The sequence below is a fragment of the Molothrus ater genome, chromosome 2 (assembly GCF_012460135.2).
Source record: "Molothrus ater isolate BHLD 08-10-18 breed brown headed cowbird chromosome 2, BPBGC_Mater_1.1, whole genome shotgun sequence".
In the NCBI taxonomy this organism is placed as follows: Eukaryota; Metazoa; Chordata; class Aves; order Passeriformes; family Icteridae; genus Molothrus; species Molothrus ater.
Window position 1 is genome coordinate 56,770,954 of NC_050479.2, and position 20,329 is coordinate 56,791,282.

Consider the following 20,329-nt stretch of genomic DNA (forward strand, 5'->3'; position numbering starts at 1 on the left):
TCTTTATAAATGTGTTTCCATTGGTCATGTAACTAAGAAACTATCTTTGCATGTCTCCCCAAAATCCCACTGGAAAGTTACTTATTAGGAAATCACCTAATCCTAAATTTTATTTTGTGATGTTTAAGGAGAATCTGTTTACCTTCATAGCAAGCTGAGCAGTTCTGGAAGCAGTACTACTGTGTTTTACCTCCGAAGGATTCACTTGCACAGCTTCAACAGGTCACAGATTTGATGGCAAAACTTAAGTGACTCTGATCCATGCTTTGGCCACTAAGAGATTTTCCCTAAAGTACATATTGCAATAGTTACAAGTTTTTATCTATAACTTCTTTTCTTCATAGCAATAATAGGCATCTCAATAAAAATGGGGAAATGCTTTGCATTGATGGAATTAAGCTTACTGTAAATGCAGTAGCCAACCTTGTCACATTCAAATTGGAAAAACGAAAAAAACACTGTCAAAAATTCAATTTAGCATTAGAGAGATTACTGCAGTATAACAGCCCTTTATCTGTAGTAGTGTATAAAAGCACTTCTAACAGTGCATCAATTTTCACAGCCATTTAGTAGATTAGAAAGCAATTGTAAACAGAGTAAAACCCACATTAACTCCTGTCAGCAGCCTGCCTTTTTCTCAGTTATGGATTTGTTTGAAATAACAGTGAAGTCTAAAGTGATTGCATCAACATCACAGATTGTATTATAAATATGAATGAACCCATTGTAATGGACTGCATAGTAATAGATGGCAAGAATTTGTCCCCTCCCCTCAAAGTAACAGCTTTTGTAAGGGATGAATAGCTGTGGCATAAGGAAACATGTCACTCTTCAAGAAATTACTGCTCCTGTTGTGAAACAGTAACTGCACCAAGTGATGGATTTTTAAACTGCCCCTATTTTAATATTTTAGCAATGCACCATTAATAAATGTCTGCTATTTCTTTTAACTGAATAAACTGAAAGTTATAGATATTAAAAAATCCTAAATCAACTATTTTTAAATGACCAGTTATTTAAACAACAGTACTGGTGGTGTTTTTTGAGGTGCAGAGAAAGAAAGTAGCTATGCATGGGTTTGTTAATTTTGGAGAATTGCCTTTCTTTTAACTGCTTCAAAACAAGAAATGCAGTGAAAATGAAAAGAATACTATTTTTTTTTTCTAATCATCAGGTAGCACAGTGGTAGTTACAATAAACTGATTCATGGCCAGTGTGGTGAAAGCTGATCTTGAAAGACTTGAAGATTCTTCATACACAACATCAGGCAGAGTGAGGCGTCTTTTGCATTTTTTCATTTCTCCAGAAGATGTCTAATGTCTCTAACAAACACTGGTCACTAGATATTTCCTAACACCTGTTTCTAAAAGGTGTTCCACTGCATATCTTGTTAATTGTTGCTGTCCATTTAGCTATTCCTTACAGACTTCAATAAGTCTACTATTCTGCTATTCAATTGCTTTTGTTAGGAAACTCTGGCTACCAGGGTATTGTGATAAATGTACTACAGTCATAATGCTAGGGCACTGTGCTATAAAATAGTGCTTCTCTGAAGTAAAAGGAACAATACTGTATATTTGAGTTCCAATTTATCACACACAGGATATTAAACATTGAGGACCAAATTTGCAAATGAGGACAAATGTAATGTTTCAGACTTATGGGAGTAAAATCTGTTAGTAAAGTAACTACAAAGGTAAAAATAAAATTTTCTCCAAATTGTAAGAATGAAATGTGACAATATCTTCTCTCAGCTGCTGCATTTCATTGTTATTTTGTGAAATACTATGGCAATTACTCAATGAAACATTTTGCACAAAGACTTCATTTAAAAAGTCTTTAAATTTTGGCTGAGAAAGCGAATACGTTTTCTCCATAGAGACTGTATATTTCTTTGATAACCCATTTGTAATTGTAGTTTTTATCCTTCAGCTTTGTACATTTAAGCAAAAACAGTTTCAGGAATGGTGATTTCACATTAGTGAATTTTCTGCTTTACTGTGTTATAGCTATTTTTGATATTTTTTATATTTTTGTAAATATAACAAGAAAATGTAATTGATCTTTTTGAGAATGAAATGTTTAACCGGTGCTATATCTGGATTTATATTATTTCATTCAATAAAAAAAATCATTCTTTGGTAATAATAAAGGTTGTTTAATGAAACTTAAAGAAATATAATCATCACTAAAAAATACGAAACATCTAAGAGCTAATTTTATACTTATGTGATTTCTTGATTTATATTTTTTAAAAAAAGTATTCAATTTTTTTTTCTCTTTTTTTTTCAGAAAGTGCAGGTGAATGTGTGGTTTCTTAAATTGGACCCAGCATTCTAATGTAACTTCCTGTTGTTAAGCGTTCCTATTCAGTGGATTTCAAATTCCAAGTCAAATAAGTGCACAGAATTCAAGTGCTGTTCTGTGTCCTAGACTTACACAATCAGAAATTTGATTATCTTGCCTTTCCCTATCCTTCATTTGCCTACACGCTCTTGGGTGCAGCTGAAAATGTTTTTCCAAAACTCTCTCATCCATCCTAAGTGCTCAGTTCTTTCTAAGATGCTTTCTCATCTAATTCAGTTTCACATGTAGCCAATGTGTTATATTAATAGATAAAATTAACTGTATCTTGCAGTAATTTTATTACCATTAGCTTACTAATCTGTCTTCTTAAAGAAGACTTAAATGCCCCTTAAAAGCAAGTGAAAGTACAAAGGAAAGAAGCTGGTAGAAACGAGGACCAGTGAAGGTCCCAGGGCTAGAGAGCAAGCTGTCATCTCATTAGGACCTGCTTTGGAATGAAATCCTCAAGAAGGAATTGCAGTTGAAACTGAACTCAGACATTGTTCCTGAACTCAGACAAGAATGACGTCATGTCACCCCTAAAGCAGTCAAGAGTCTCTTTTCTCTGAACAGCAGAATTGTCCTCCCAAGGCAGATGAGGACTCCCAGTCCAAGAGTTACCAGTCTTTCTGGCCAGGAGGTCACATCAGTGCACCCTCTGCAGCCCTCCAGCTGCCCACAGTGCTGCTCTTACAAGTGTCTGTTTCATATACTCTATTTAGCTACTTCAACCCACTTCTCTTTCCAAGTTACACCACTTCTGTTTGAAAAAAAAAATCTTTTAAATACTATTGGTGAGAAATTACTTGTCAAAGCTGGCAGTTCTCAGACAGGTATAGACACATGTAAAGCAGGTAAATAAACTTTATGTTCAGGTGTATATATATTCCACTTAATTACATGGGATCTGTTTTGCTTGCCTTCACTATCTATTTAAAACTAATCTGAGCTAGGCTCTGTCTCTAATCGAAAGAAGCCAATAGATACCTAAAGTATGTGCTTTTAATTGTGCTCTGAAGATTGCCTTTTTCCCTTGACTAGTCCCTTGACAGTGCAATCTCTTTGCCATTATTGTTCTGCAGAGTCAGGCATAATGATTCTGCACCAGGACTACCATACTCTACAATGATTTCATTATAGTGAAATACAGCACTAGTGGGTACGTAGGATCCATAGATAACATTCCACACTTTGTATCGCTCTCAGAAATTCTGTATTTTGTGTAATTAGTATGGTACAAAACAACCTCGGCCACCCACAAATAGATTTTCCTATAAATGAGTTGTCTCCTAAATTTGAAATACCTTTCAGCTGAATCTTTGTGTATCACAGTCCTTCCTGTATGCACCAGTGACTATAGAGCTGTGCATAATCTGATGAGGAAAATGGTATTTCTGTTTTAATTCTGATGGGCATAGGTAATTTGGATTAGTTTCTGAATGAATGATGGAATATATACCAAAGTCTGTTAAACAATGAAAAGATTGTTGAAAATAGTCTTTTCAAATGATCGAGTCTCAAGTAACAACATGTTTTTGTTTCATACCAAAAATAGCTTTGTGTGTTGGCATTTTATTTTTTTTACCATGTTGAACTCTTAATACTTTTCTTTGCTAGTTCTTTAGCTTTATGCTTTATGGAATAATTCAAATTTAGCATAATATTTAGTATGTTGTACAAGTAAGAGAAAAATATTCTGTAATATATGCATAAAATATTGATGATAAGGCCCAGGTTTTATCCCTTTATCCCTTTGTCTTTAACTTGGTGCATACCCAAGCAGTGCTATGGGTGTTTTGGTTTTTTTGGGTTATCTTGTTTTTTTAGAGAGACTTCATGAAACATTTTCATGGAACTCAAATCTCTGTTACTTTGATTCTTTCACCTACTAATCTATCTTACTTAAAAATGCATACACTCCAGAGGTAATATCTAATAATCACAGGGTTGCCTTCCCTTTTGAAGTATCATCTCTAAAGACTAAGCTTAAACACTTAGTCCTCTGTAGATGTGAAATTCTTAACTTTTGATATATACAACTAGAGTTTTCTAAGTTTTGCATGGCCAGGACTAAATCTTAGCCAATTTCAGTTTAAAGAAGTGATGATTTTCACCTCAAGGGTAGGATTCCATGTACCAATGCAGAAGTAGAAATCATTTCTTTTATAGGCTGATTTTTAAATCCAGAATATGTTTCAAGCTTGTCAGAAACTTGCAAAGCTGTACACAAGTTTGGGTATCCCAAATCTGTCAGAGAAATGTACCTAAACAACTATAAGAGCTATGTCTACTGGAGGTATAGGTTAGTGAACATGAAGGATATTTAAAAAGGAAAAAATGGTGATAGGTAATGGCTGAGCAGTGTGCTTAGTAATGGTGTCTCACATCTACAGTTCTTGTCAGCATATTGCATACTAAAGAGTGCTCCCCTGCTTATATCCAAAGTGTTCACTGTAGCAACTGTAACTTTTTAAATTATATTCTTCATGTAGCCAGAAAAAGCTTTGTGAAATTTTACAGCTTCTGTTAAATAAGTGATGAGATGTTTACTTAATAGTCTATCAGTCCTTAAAATCACCAAATCTGCACCCCGTCCTCCCCCATAGGGGAGGTGTCATCTCAACAATCCCTTGTCTTGGTCCAGACTAGGAAATGCACCTTTTATGCAGATTTTGCTGTGGTCAAAAGTCTAAATCTTCCAGATCTAGAAGTTTCTTTTAGATATCTGAAGTGCAGGCTCTCTTTACCTGTTTAACATATCTACATTAGGGTGAAATGAAGCACAGTTTGAAAGTGCTTGTTTCTCCTGACTGAATGTGAAGGGAGCCTGAGGCAACCAGCACAAATTCATTCGGTCCACTTAATCTCACACTGGATCAAGGGCCTTTGGTCAGGCACAAGGACGCACAGGACTTTGCATGCTGTTGTTACAAACAATTTTTTATAACACTGAAGAGTCAGGTTTGTTTCTGTACCTGCAAAACATATGTATCCATAGTCAATGAGTTTTATCTATCTCATAGTTGTAGTTATAATTTAAAATAATTTATTGTTTTAAATTTAACTGAGAATATTTCAAAGTATTCATTACCACACAAAAACAAAAAGGAAATGCATCTACACAAATGTAACTGGATGTCTTGTTTTAAGCCGTATTCTGTTACATAAGACTTGTTTTGCTAGTAAGCTCAGAAGAAGCAAAGGTTTTTAAAAGATGTAAGATAAATTATCGAGTGCCTTAACTGAATTCTTAGACATAGAGGACTAAGACTCCCTTCACACTCCCTTCCACAAAGTTTTCCTCAGTTATGTTTCTGAAATAAAAACACATAAATATCTAGCCTACTATTTTTGCTGCAAAATTTTTACAAATCTCCTTGGAGCCGGCTGAATTGTTATTCTTAACACTGCTGACTAACATTAAGAATCTAGATAATAATACCAATTGTATGTGGTATTATATTATTACACAAAACGGAAAATTATATTTCTTCTATAGGATGTTGCTTTAAAATTAATAGTAACATGCATGAAATTTGCATTTTAATAAATTTTCCTTAGGCAAGTGAACTGCTGAACACTGTGATATTTTTCAATTGCATTTGTTTTTTTCCTTAGCATTTAAAGCGACTCAGGTGTAGCTTTTCTCTGGAAAGGAGCACTAATGAAGGTGCTAGAAAAGACTTGAGAATATATCTCTAATGTGTTTAGTATGACTGACTAATTTAACTGATGAGCTAGCAATGAGTTTACACAATATAGTTGTTCTAGAAAGAAGTGTCATTTTAATCGTTATTATGTATATTGTGTTTCCTAAAAGGTGTTTTTATCATCTCTTTAGAACACAGTGGGAGAAAAAGAATTCTATTCATGAGAACTGTGTGGCGATTGTGCTTGTGTATAACTAGGAATAACCTATAGACATTCTAGCCTGAATGAATTTATGTACACGTGAATCTGTGTGTGCATCTTATGTCCTAAAAAATGTTTTCAAGTTTTTTGAGTGGTCTTAAGTCTTTGAAGAGTATCCACAGAACTTCCCATGGCTGTCTTCTAGTTTCTTCAGCTATGTATGGAATAATGGAGGGAGAAATTGAGGAGATTTCTGAACAGTCAAGTGATTTCCATCACAGACTAATTTGGTTCTGGAAATAAGTTGTTTAATGGGTTGAGGTTTTTTTGTCTACACCAGGTTGGCATCCGTAGTCAGTACAGTTGCAAAGTAGGAAACACTAGTGATTCCACACAATTAGCAAAGCTCACCCCTAAACAATGGCTGGTTTACTAGCAGAAGCATCTGCACATCACCATTTGAGAAGAAATTGTCATTGCTTAGATGTGATCATTTATGAGCTTGGAACTAAAGTCTAGGTTTGCAGTGGGGTGCATGGCAATATAAATTGTCTAGGTTTGCAGTGGGGTGCATGGCAATATAAACTGATACAGTAAACAACTAAACAAAAGCCTAAACAGGAAAAACTGGAATTGTGTAAAAGTTTGTCTTTAAAGTCTGAAATCTGTCGTGTGAACAGCTTCCATCAAATTCATGTATGCAATGGCATAGAGTTGCTACACCATCTCTGGTTTTACTGGGGGTGCCAGGGTTGGCCTTTTTGTTCTCCATGGCAGCCCATAAGCTGCTGTGCTTTATCTTAGTGACTGGTGATGCCACCAGACCAGTGTTTCGCCTGTTGCTGAGCTGTGCTTGCATGGTGTCATGGCTTTCTGTCTGTCCACACACAAAAGCACAGAGCCAGGAGGCTCAGGGTGGGAAAGAGGTTGGGAGGGGATAGCTGACATGGCTAACTGATGCTCTACCATATGATGTCACGCTCAGCAATAAAATCTCAGGGAAAGGAGGAAAAGTTCTTTTTGAACAAGTTCCCTTACAACCTGAAGCATATCTTAAAAGGACTACATTTTTCCCAACCTCATTCAAAAAACCCCTTCACAGATTTTATGCTTTTGTGTGTCATAGTATGAATAATATTTAGTTGAATGCCCAGAGTAATTGAAGAAAGAAAAGCATTCATGATAGTTCAGATAAACTTCAGTGGTCTTTGCTATAATATGTTGTTCTCTGAATTCTTGCACTGTTCAAGCATTTACATTTAACATGAGAATGTATTTGACCATGCATGCTACAGAGAAATAAGTTAAGCATATGTTTTTTTCTTTGTGAGTGTCTGAGCTTGTGTATTATTATTTTAATTACCCCTCAGGCAATCTTCTGATATGTGATCAAGTGCAGGTCAATGTTCTGAGAGTCCTTCAACATGACAGTTCACAGAATAATTATCCTGTCATTGCACCTTGATTCATTGTTACATCGTTTCTTGGACTTTTTCCTCTTTCTCACATTTGCTTAGCAACCAGATCACAAGTCTCATACTTATTATTCAAGTAATCACTCTCTGCAGCACATAGATGCACCAATTAAAGCTTTACAATGAGGTATATTGTTCTGTGTGGAATCCTCAGGTGTCAGGAATTAAAAATTGATTTTAAATGTTGCAGGCTGCGTTCAAATGGCTCATCTGTGTTTATGCTAAACAAACAAGCATGCTAACAATTCCGAACAAAAGAGATAGGTCAAAATCATTAGGAAATGAATGATAAAATTATATTTTGTTCTTAAAGCACTTAGTCTTTTAGAGATTTACCAATTAAATTCAGCTCTGAAATGTCTGGGTGCCAAACATTTATTTTAGCTCTGTTTCTTTCAGATGCAAATCAATTTGATATCTGCTTTATATGTTCTTACCTATGGTCTTTGTAAACGTTTTCTGTCTAATTTTCCGATTTGTGTAAATTTCACAGCAATTTATTATTAGAATGAAATTCAAGTACCCAGAAGCTGTCAAGATGGTTCAGTGATTTAATGCTGGCGTCCTGCAGCTTTGACTTTAATCAGCAGATGCTCTAGCATTACCATAAATGTTTTCTTAACCGTCTCTGTCAAAAAAAAAAAGAAAAAAAGAGAGAGACAATTTTTCCTGTTTGGAGTCTCCTGTTTCTGATTAAATTCGGTTTGGGTTCTTTTGCATAATTAATATACCATGATGATCTCTAACCATTTGTTTTTAATATCACCTTTTGTGCTAAACTCATTTGCAAGACTGCATCATAAGTCAAAACAGACAAAAGAAAAACAAGTCTATGTTTAAGTCTATGTTAAATCTCTGTTTCTGTGGCTTGGGAGGTCTTATTGCCTTCTGCCTTGTTTTCTCAGTGAATATAAGGGCTTCAGAGTTTCAGTAGTTCAGTTTTCCATATTCTATGTAATATTTTAAGTCCCTCCATGAGAAAGAGGTTTTTTTTCTGTATGTGCAAAGGTGTGTTGCATTTTAGATTTTTGAAAATTTAAAAAAAAACTCCTCCTATGTGGTAAGATTAACCTTTGTTAGCTGGTGATTACTAAATAGTATTTGAGTGCAGTTGATTAGGAATAGAAGGAGGAATTACTACAGTTAACTTCTTTTGTTTTTAACATACCAAAGTGGCTGCTAAGAGTTTAACTGGTCAAATATAGGGCAGTAAATATGTTCATTGCATAAAAAGTGCATACCATTAGTGATGTTAAACACGGCATTTTGAATTCACAATGACCGGATTAATTACCCATGATAATGTAGCTTGAATTTGTCTTGTGATAATTCAGTGGTATTTGGAGGAGTTGGTAAAAGCCATTTTTAAATAATAATTCCTCTTTCAGAGACTGTTGAAATCAGTGTCCCTTTTCAGAGCAGTTTGTCACACTTGCAGAGTACAGTTGTTAGTGTCAAATACACATATGGCTGGATCATGTGCAGAGTAGAAACATTTTTTTTTGTTCCATCTCTCTCCACACATGAACAAGGCCAAATTAGTCCATCCCAAAGAGAGGGAATAATTAGGTGAAAGCACATAGAATTAATTAGAGCATCATATAAAGAGAGAGAGAATTATCAAAGGAATATATTTATGCAACCTTGTAGAGTGAGAGAGAGATGAATAACTTTACCTCTGCCTTTATTTCCCAATATTTACTTTTGCACAGGAATCTTCTTGAATATGTACTATTTCCTGCTCCACAGTTACAATCTGCTCATTAGCATGCTATCAATTATTTTCTGCAGAGCTTTGTCAGAGGAAAGTAAGGACCATAATAATAATATGAAAGTTACATGAACTAGGATGATTCAGCTTCATTTCATTTCCATCCAGTGTATTCATGAAGGCAATCTTGGATGTTAGTTTACACAAGTTAAACTTCACAGTCAGGTCTGCTTCTGTTCTCTTAAAAAGCACCCATGCTATAAAGAAGCACAGATTAGAATTCAGAGTTCTCATAAATACTTGTCCAGGTTAGTAAATCACTACACTCTAACCTGTCATAGCATTAACAGCATGTAGTGCTCTCTGTTGCTCTTCTTCCAGAGACCTCTTTTGAAAACATTTAAAGTTAGAGCAGCCTGAGAGCCATATGCTATTCTTGCAATCTTTTGAATAATAGTCAATGATAGCCCACTGTGACTGTGACCTGTGTGGGCAAGAGCTACCCCAGGACGTTGGTCCTGTGCCTCTTACAGCAATGTGAGGAGACTGTGTTTCTATTCAACTGTTAAAACTAATACCCACCTAATGTACTTTCAGCTCTAGCCTCTCCTCTTTATGCTGTTCCCAAAAGTATTTCCAGGACTCTGTAGATCTATCTCCCTTTAGCTCAGAAGTAGTTTGATTCCTTAGGAGAAAAGAGCAGCAGATGATGACGGAAAGATGGTTTTTCTCGTTGGTTTGATCTGATATAACAAAGTATTTGTAGTCAAACTTAAATCAGTTCAATCTACCAGTACTCTCATTGCTGGTATAAACCTGGGAATGGAAGTTTGGGATAAAAAATAAGAAGTAAAAATTGTATGGATTTGTAGAAGCAACTGGAATAGCTAGGGAATATCTTGTAAACATTTGATATCAAGAGTAGTGGATAAGAAATATTAATAGTGTCAAACTTTTAAGGAAGTTGCTAGCAATAGATACATGTCCTGGTTTAAGGCAAATTTGGAAGGAAACTTCTGAAGGGGTCCCTTTAGAAAGCAAATTCAAGTGACCCCTCCCCCTACCAGTTTTGGAGACATGAATCTCCTTCGACAAAAGCGGAAAAAAACTGTTTTTTAACAAGCAAAGTTCTCACAAATGTAGAAAAATGAATAAAATGAAACAATAAAACCTCTCACTGTTCTGAAGAGATTGCAAATTTAGAAAGTCCTTGTCGTGGGCTGTAGCTTGGCTCACTCCATCTTTTATCAGTCCCTCCTGTGCTGGAAATGCCACATCCTGGGCCCTGGTGGGACACAGGTGTGAGCTCCCAGTGTTTTTCTGGGTTTTCAGTCCAGAGCAGGTTTGAACAGTTCTAAGAAAAAGAAAAAAAACACAGTCTGGGGAACTTCTCTGCCTCAGCTAGCAAAAAACTAACTATGAGCAAAGGAGAGCTCTGTCCCTCTGTTTATGCTGCAGACAGCACAGTCTGGGAGCAGGAATGTGGAGGAGTGAGTGCAGCGTCTGAAAACAAACTGCACGCTTCTTCTCTGCCCCTTCACACTCAGAACCAAACTTAAAGGTGCAAAACTTAATATCCAGCATAAACAGAACAGACCACTGGGGATACAAGCATCACAAGACATAAAATCATAGAGTGGTTTGGGTCAGAATTGGCCTTAAAGGTCATCTAATTCCAACACCCACACCATGGGGATGGACACCACCCACTAGATCAGGTTGCTCAGAACCAAATCCAGCCTGGCCTTGAACCTCTCCAGGAATGGGGCATGTTTTTTGTGGGGTTTTGTGGGTTTTGCTTGTTTGTCTGGGTTTTTTTCCCATGTGTATGCTAAATAGTATATAGTCAACAGAAGCAATAACATTTAGAACTGCGGTGAGAAGAATCTCATAAATATAAGGTCAGTCTTTAAGATTTACTTTGTTGTTTGGATTTGTTGTGGGTTTTATTTTCCAAAGGAAGGAGGCTTCCTACTGTGTTTTTCCTCAACGGTTGGTAAAAGAAGACAAAATTGTGTTTCTTTTCCATTTCAGTTATTTTCCATCAGCATGTTGCTTATCATTCCCTATTGCATCTGCTAGTGGCTTTCCTTTGATGACAGCAGTCTTTATGCATATTCCTGAAGTTTTTTTATCAAAGTGCACCTTGAAAGCAGAATTCATCTATAGGGAGCTGGTTTGCAGATAGGTTTGGAGACTAAATGTGTCTGCTGCTGGAAAGCATTTTAGTATGTGTGATCTACATTAACTATCATCAGCTGAAGAGGGTAGCATTAGACTATGGACCTCTGTGTATCTTGTCACAGGTCACTGACTTAGACATTCATCATTTTTGACTGTTAACTCTAAAGACAGTTTGGAATGCAAGCTGCAATATACCTGTGAACAAAATAAAACAAGTAATAAACTACATTTCAGGACTTTAAAATACTGTAAAATATGTTAACTTCCAGTTTTATTGTCATTTCCCTGCTGCTTTTTGACTTGATGTTTGTCGTATTTGTACCTTGAGAGAAATCCTATAAACACGTAGGCTGTGGATTGTTTCTGCCTTCTGGGGTCTGAAGACCCCATGCCTCTGGTATTCATGTAGATCAATATTTACCTTTTAACTGCCTTTGTCTGACAAATAAGAAGATGAATTTATTAGTTATTAATACTAAAGTTATGACTTATGATTTATCAGTTTTGAAATTAAGAGACTTAGAATTTAGTTTTTCAAGAATATTTCAAAGCATGTGCTCTAAAAATCGTTAATGACCACAAAGTAGATTTCTGTTTAGGAAATTTCCATTTTGCAGTTTTCCTAGAAACTGCCAAATGTGCCTTCTTTTGGGGAAAAATGCATTAAAAGACACTGAAAATCAACTGTAATTCAGGGTGAAATAGGAAGGATGCCAAACTCCTTAGTCTGAAACAGTTGTCTTAGAAGACACCTGCAGAGGATTCTTCTCTTACTGACCTTGGGTGATTTCTGTCAGCAGCTTGATCTCCACATTCTTGTTCTCTTATCATCTTGACAGGTGCTCAAGACTTTTGTTAAAATCCTAGTAAATGAAAGTTGCATTTCTTGTAAAAAAAAGTCATTGTCTTATCACAGGTGAGAATATATTAGTTTAAACAGAGAAATTGGTTCAAACTCATTGCAATTGCAAAGTGTCTTCAGAAAAGATAGTTAAAACTTTGAATGGAGTGATCAGCAGGAACTTAAAGTAGTCTTTGAGAAAATATAGGGAGGAAAGGGATTAAAAGAATTTTTAAAGGCTTTACTTTGGGGCCAAGTAAAAGGGAGCTGGTCCAGCATAGTTCCTCTTGTCAAAAATTTCTTTGCTCACAGTTTGCAATTGACTGTCTTTTGAAATTTAGTTTCTATAAATTCTCTGTATTAGTCACACTGTGTGTTGATGTACTCATTTCTTGCCTTTGAAATGCACATAAACCCCCTATATTCGCTGTTTCTGAAAACTGTCTCATCTAAATTGAGCTTACTGATAGTGTTTCTTCCTTGTGTTTCACACCTTTTTAATGCAACACTCAAGAACAGCAGCAAATATTAAATGATATGTGCATAGTTTAAAAAGAAATGTTCCAAATATCAGTAACACTTTTTCATGTCTCATGAGTTATTGCCTGCTTAAGATCAGTAGAGTCGTGAGCATTAAGTATGAAATACAAAGGTGTAAGAAATTGCTTATCAAGCAAAGGTCTTTTGAGTACAGTTCACACTCCTTAATGGATTAGGGTTGAAGCTGCAGGTTCAAGCTGAAATAAGTCATAGCAACACACAGTACCCCTTTTAGCAGGGACATTCTTCAAGCCTACCCTTGTCAGTCAGAGATATTGTTGCAAAAACATGAAATCAATAAATGTATTTAAAATATTTTCCATTAAACCATCCAGAAAGAAGCTATCCTATTTTTCCATGAATGATCTTATGTAATACAGATGGACCTTCTAGCTATAGCAGTCTTTCATATTATGTCTTAATTCTGGTTCTGAGGGAAAAGGCTAGCTTTGAGAAGGATCTTTTCCCCTGATGTTTTGCTGGGAAAATACATGAGTACAGCATCAGCATGGTGTTGCTTTTTGAGAATTTCAGTTACATGCATCAGGGATGAGGAACCAGAGACAAACTATGGCACCAAACTGGGGAGCCAGTGGTAAGAGTTATGACTCCCCATACCCTTTGGTATGGGGACAGTCCTTCAGAGTATTGTCTAGGACATGACTTAAATGACAAGTCATGACTTAAAATGTAAAAATAATTTGCATTTCCAGTAATGTCAGTATGGGTGGGCTTTAGAAAATGTTGGCATGGACATAGCTTCAGGAATATGAAGTAGCATGTGAGGCACAAGTCAGCGAGATCAGAAATATTCCACTGGGTTTTTGAGCATTTTTCCTTGTTAACTTGGTGAGAGATGTAATGAGGTTGTAACTGCAATTGTTCTTTCTATGTTACAGTTTTGTCATGCCCTACATTTAGATGTATGACTGTAATACGAGCATATAATGCCACGCAGTGCTGTTCTCTTTATTGTATTTGCAACTTTATTTTTCAATCAGTCTACAAGTATTTACATAAAACCAAAATATGTCCTTAGTATCAAGACTTTTACTGAGAAACTGTGATGAAATAAAGCTTTTCAGCATCCTTTTTAATATTAAATATTTATTAGTTGTTTAAAAAAAAATCTATCTCAACTTTGGTGAGTCTCTTGCAATCATTTCTGTTCCATATTAAAGGTAATATATAACACTATTGTGTAGGATTTTAAAATCTCCAACTGATCATATTTTTTCCCCAAGTTCACAGCAGGCAAGTCTCATACTACTGATCTTTTTTTTTGTTCAGATACTAGGGCACAATTTCCTTTTTCTGAATATGATGTATCCTTTAATAGGTTATAAGCATACTGTTATAAGTTGTGCTGTGTTTGGACATCATTTCAACTGTGTACAGCTATTTTAAGCACAATTTTCTGCCACCTGAATTTCCAGAGCATTGCAGTTATAAGTCTTGTATCTAGATGATAGTAACTATTTGGCTCTAGGTTTTGTGAATATGGCTTGGAAATGGTTTTGATTAACAGCAATGTTCAAACAATTAATATCTGCAAAAACTGCATTTGAATAGGTCTGGAGGACCCACAGAAGTTCAATATTGAACAAGGGAAAGAAAAGATTTAAATATCATGGAATCTGGACACTGAGACTTTTGTAGTAGACAATATGATCTCTGCCTAACCCGTGCTTGGAGCATTCACTAGCAGTAAAGTCAAAACTATTATAGGTTATCACCTGAGCATTTAGAAAACTTAACAATTAATTCAAAATGATTGATTTTTTTTAATCTGCATAGTGATTGTTATGATATGGGTGAATGACAAATTTTGATTGTTCAAAGTGACCAAACAGTAGAAACTTGTCTCAACTACTTCCAGTATATACAGGAAATTAATAAGTTCTGTCTTTATCCAGTGATTTTTAATGTCTGATTTCTTTTTGTCTTGCTACTGCCGGAAGGTGCGCCTTGCTACAGTAGGTGGACAAATAGTGCATCTCCAGAAATGTAAGCTTACTTCTTAACAGGAATTCATGCAGAAGTGCTTTTTCATGAGTAGTTTTTGTTTAACCTTCTGTGTGTTTAATTATATTCAGTTCTTTAGAAGTGTATTTGAACCAATACATGTGAGTAAATACATATTTTTTTCAAATATAGTTTATTGTCAAAAGCAGAAAACAAATTTATGTATGTCTATGATGTAATGGTCCAAAACATTTTAGGAAAGTCTGTTAAAGACCAGTATGGTTTGTGGATTTTCTGTGTGTTCCCTTTTTCTGGCAGCATAGGTGGCCAATGTGACTAAGCCATGTCCTGGCTGTTTGGGCAGCCGTATCAAATACTGTCTTCAGAAACAGATCAAGTTCATGCTTATGACTGGTTATGGTTTCCTGCTTTCGCATGTATATATGTGAATTCCAGAACTTCATTACTCTGGTGGTTCAAGGTTTTAATGTCTAATAGCAGTAAATTAATGGCTGTTTATTCTTGTACTTACTTTGTCAGGTAATCTTGACTTCCAGCTTTTTTTGCAAGTAAATAACTATATGCTTTATAGTCTTTATCATACGGAACTAAAGAAGTCTGATTTTTCCACAGTTGTGGTCAAAGCTGCGTGCTAACCTGCAGCAGTTTGCGGCCATGTAGTTCTGAATTCACATGCAAGATGCACTGGTTTTTTTAAACCACTCACCTCAACACTGACAGATTGAAAATTAACTTATTTAGTTTCACCACTATAGCACAGGATTTAAGGGAGGTGAGGTTACAATCCCAAGTCAAGGCAGTGGAATGGATGTGGTACCAAAACACCAATGCATGTGAATTTTGAATCAGTGTGTGAAGCAGTATAGAGTGCTTAAGAGTTTGAATTTAACACAAATTAATTTCTGTTGGCTGTAAAATGAAAAAAATGAGGAATTAGTGAGACTTTTTACCTTGCTAGTGGTAATTTTACTAGTTATGCACTTTGATTTCAAGAAAAGTCATCTTTCGCTCTGTTAAGAATGCCACAAGTGGCACATATACCTTAAGTAATACAGTGGTTATTTCTTTGCATGCACACTTGTGAAGTGAAATCTAGGGCTGTAAGTAAATGTGTATGCTTTCTGAGCCAAGCCTAGCAAAGTTCAGTGTTTCTGAATGAAATTCACAACAGCCAATTTGCTAAGCAGGGCACTATCTACCTCCACATCTGCTAATACTGGACTTGCACTTAGGCATAGCAATGCTCTGTGAAGTTCCTCCTTGACTGAAGAACATAAGCAGTAAAGATGCCACCTGATTTAGAAAGCAGCTAAATAACAACTTCGAGATGATAATACTGGATTTAGATAAAATATGTGTCCAAGTACTATTTTTTTTCATTTACTCTAGCTGCTCAATATTATTTGTAACATGTCTGAGACCAAAGTATTCTCATTATTAAGGAATGCTGCTAATCACTACCGTGACTTTGTTATTTTTCTGGTGAATCTTGACATAATCAGGGAGATAAAACAAAAACTACTCACATAAACAAAACACTGTTTAAGGCACTTTCCTAATGCCATTTTTCATTTTTTTCAGGACCCTTCAGAGTGAAGGGAAAGGTTGGTCATTCGAGTTAAGTGTTGCACTTATTAGTCGGTGCCTAGAAATTCACAACTGCTGTTGTTTTAAAGGGAAAAAAAAGGCACAGCTGTCTTCAGCTTTACTCTGTCCTATCCCTACACAACAATTCCAGATTGTAGGCAGCAATTTGTGGGACACACTGAAGTGAAAGCCTCAATTACTTACTGCGTTTCAAAGCAGTGAAGGAGTTTAGACAGATCCCATGAGCTACTACTTATTAATAGCTAGCTTGCAGCAGCTCCCTGCTTAGGCTGCAGTTGTAAGTCTCACTCTAAGGCACCTCTACTCTGCCCTGTGTACACTATGAGAAACTGCGGGATTTTACTGCTGGATTTTACTTTGAGGCCTCAGTTAATAAGAGTTCGCCATGTCTGTTATACAGTCTAATTCAACACACCTAATTCATCCTCACATTTTTGGGTGAACACTGCTCAAGTGAAAAATAGTTAAAATTTTGTTGCTGGTGCATTTGAGAAGCTTACTTTCAGTGCCTAATTTCTTTTACACTTTTTTTAAAATCCAAGAATTATGCTTCACCTCTGATGATGATACGACAGTAGGTTTTCTTATACTTAAAAGTGTTGATTTTTAAACACCAAGTATTTTTCCTGCTGCCCCTAGATGAATGTAAACAGGAAGGTCTGTGGTGCAGCTGGTAGTTTGTATATTGACACAGGTAGCACACTTTTATCTGCTTGCAAATATGTGTTCAGAATCAATAAGCATAAACATTTAAGTAGAATGGGACATTTAAGAGTGCACATACAGGGGATATTTTAATTATATATGACGGTTTTATTACATGTAATTATAAAGCTATGTTCATAACCAGTCATTGGCCTCCTGTGATTCAGGAACACTGCTGCTGCATATTCAAGGTCAAATTATTTTCCATAGTGAAAAAAAAAAAATACGTTTTTCAGCTAAGTGTCAAATTTGTCTTAAGAAATTTTAATTAAGAATTGCTTATCTGATTTAGAAGATGATGGAAAGGAGGTATTTATTTTCTTTCCACCTCCCAAAAGGTGATCGTACTTACAAAATTCGCTGAGATTGTCCAAGAAAGTGTGTAAAATCCTCATCCATCACCAAGAGCCCCTGGTCAGGGAATGACAGTGCAGTAAATATCTTCAGCAGCTGCCTTTTAATGTACAAGCTGTTTTCGGTAGGAATTTTCAGCACTCACATAAAACACACTGTCATGAGTGACTGCCTGTGCTCCAAAGTCATTACTATTGGGATGATGGAACATCTTTCAGCGAATAACCAAAAAACTTTAAATGTCATGTCAAGTGTGTTGAAGGCATTTTCAAGCCTTGCTCAAGGTTACATGAATATTGAGTAGGCCTGTTTTTAAAAAGTTTGAGATCTATGAGAGAAGCGACTCATATGCTGGTTTGGAAAACAGTCACTTGATCTGGAAGGGGCATGGAGAGTGACAGAAAAAGAAATCTGTCTATTAATACATGCCAAACCTGCAAAACTCCTGCCTGGATATTAACTGAGTGCAACTTTGTGTGACAGGCAATGCCAGTGATGTTTAGCAAAAAATAGTGAATTATGCAATTTCTTGAAATTATTTAGCTGCCTAAAAGTTCCCTAAGGAAAGAAAAGGTATAACAATTAAATTAATAATTAAATTAAAATAGACTTTTGAATACATTTTAAAATTTGAACAATTAAAAAGTATGTAGGAAATGTAATTAATGAGGTAAAACCTGGAAGACACTGAGAGGGGCTAGGTACCTCTTTGACTCCCGTAAGAAAGGGGGATCCTGTAATGCTATATCCATGATTTTGTAAGAAATATGGATGTTAATTTAATGAAGACATGTAAAGTCTGTATCCCTTCCAAGGGACCCAGTCCACTGCTTTTGAAGTGGATAATATATTTTGTCTTACCTCCTTGGCATTCATTACTCCTTGTAGTACATCATCTGCATGTAAAATTTCTCTGATCAAGAGGTCTTTTTATATTACAGAATATTGAAACTGAGTATTTTAATATGAAACAAGGTTTGTTTGATTTGTCTCTGCAGAGAACCAGAAAGGACAGCCAGAGAAGCCGTGTTCACACCACAGTATCACTTTAAACTCGACAAGAAGCCCAGTCACCAAAGAAGTTACATATGATGTGGAAACAAGTTCTAAGGTGTTGAACAGGGCTGTTGGGAGAAAGGAATCCTGTCATGGAGAAGGTGGCAAAGAGAAGAAAATGGATCGTATCGGGTCCCCTCCTAAGGGAGAAGCCATTCCAGAAGTAGAAGCTCTCTTGGCAAGACTTCGAGCACTATAGAATAATCATATAACAGATTAAATAAAAGTTAAAAACAATAGCCTACACTACATCTTTAAAGAAATAATAATTTTCTATTTTTGATGTTACATATTTCTGACTTCCTGACTTCTATGTGGATGAAGGATCTGCTTCTAATCTTTGTTTGCAAGACTATAGAAAACAATACTATAGTTTTGGATAACTGCAAGATTGTTTTTTATTATATGTTTTTACTTAAAAATCATATGAAAAGTATCAGAAGAAGATAAATACTAAATTGTTCCAAAGCACAATCTTTCTAGTGGACAGGCTGCTAACCATCTGTTTTGTGTGCTTCTGAAAATAGGAATATCTTTTAAGTATTGTTAAATCATCATGCTTGGGAATAGGGTCAATAAATAACAAAAAAGGTATTCTTATATTTTCTACTGTAATTTTTATATTTAGGAGGCTAAAGCACCAAAAATGTATCATTATAGTGTCCTGTTCAATTACAGTAATATACAGTATCAGCCATATTCCAGTTTGAGCTCATCAAAGAGCACCAAAGCTTGATGAATTATAGATGTATTTACCAAATGGTAATCCATGGGCAGTAAACAAAAAATCTATGCAAATAATATACTTTATGTGTAATTAATATATCGCTGCTTTAAAATTGTGATTATTATATCAAAATAATATATACAATTGCTTTGATTGCAAGATTTTGCAATTGTGTCCTTAGTGGGGGAAAATGTCTTCACAGTTATTTACCAGTGTAATATTTTATCTTTTCACATGAGAATTAATATGTTTCTATAAAAGGAACATGTAATGGAGAAGATTTTTTCAATTGGTTTTTCACAAACTCATTTTCCAGTAGCCCATAAAGTCTTACTGTTGGCATAACAGGAGTCTTGCAAGTGATTGCATCTCTTTTATCCCACTGTCACTGTACAGGGTTGCGTGTTCGCTATCGTATTTATTAATTGCACATCAGAAAGAGTTGCTACCAGTGTTACCAAGTAGGGAGCTATTGTTAGTCTCTTTGCTCTGTTATTTAAAGCTTCCTTAATATAAGAGTGTATTAAGAATCTAATATCATTCTTCTAAATTACTTTATTTTTCTTTACAAAATGCTGAAAAATATGTCTTTCAATAAGAGTCAGTTACATGAAACCCGTGTTTCAATGCTCCAGTGCTTTTTATATCCTTGTTTAAGTTGCCTTTGTACTTCCTGCACTAAACATTAATAAAGTTAATTAGAACTCAAAAACTGGGCCTGATTACACACATGGCAAAGGGGGGTTTTCAGCCGTGGTGGGAATCAATCTCCTGTTTCTGGGACTGTTGTAGCTGTCATTATACACTAATTACATTTCCCGCCTTTGCTGAAAAAAGAGAGGTATAAACACAAATCAGGGAAGGATTCAGAGCAGGCCTGTAAGACAGACATTTCTTCAGCTCCCCTTGCAAACAATGGGCATGGCTCCCCCTGCAAACAAAAG

General features: G+C 35.6%; 1 protein-coding gene across 1 annotated transcript in view; it reads left to right on the forward strand.

Moving 5' to 3' along the window:
• The window catches only part of DIAPH3 (diaphanous related formin 3), a 213,683-nt gene extending 193,586 nt beyond the window's left edge, over positions 1-20,097 (forward strand). Inside the window, exon 28 of the mRNA XM_036393070.2 lies at positions 18,601-20,097. Coding sequence (XP_036248963.1) covers positions 18,601-18,857 — 257 coding nt within the window. The 3' untranslated portion in view covers positions 18,858-20,097. The remainder of the gene's footprint in view (positions 1-18,600) is intronic.
• The last annotated feature ends 232 nt before the right edge of the window (positions 20,098-20,329 follow it).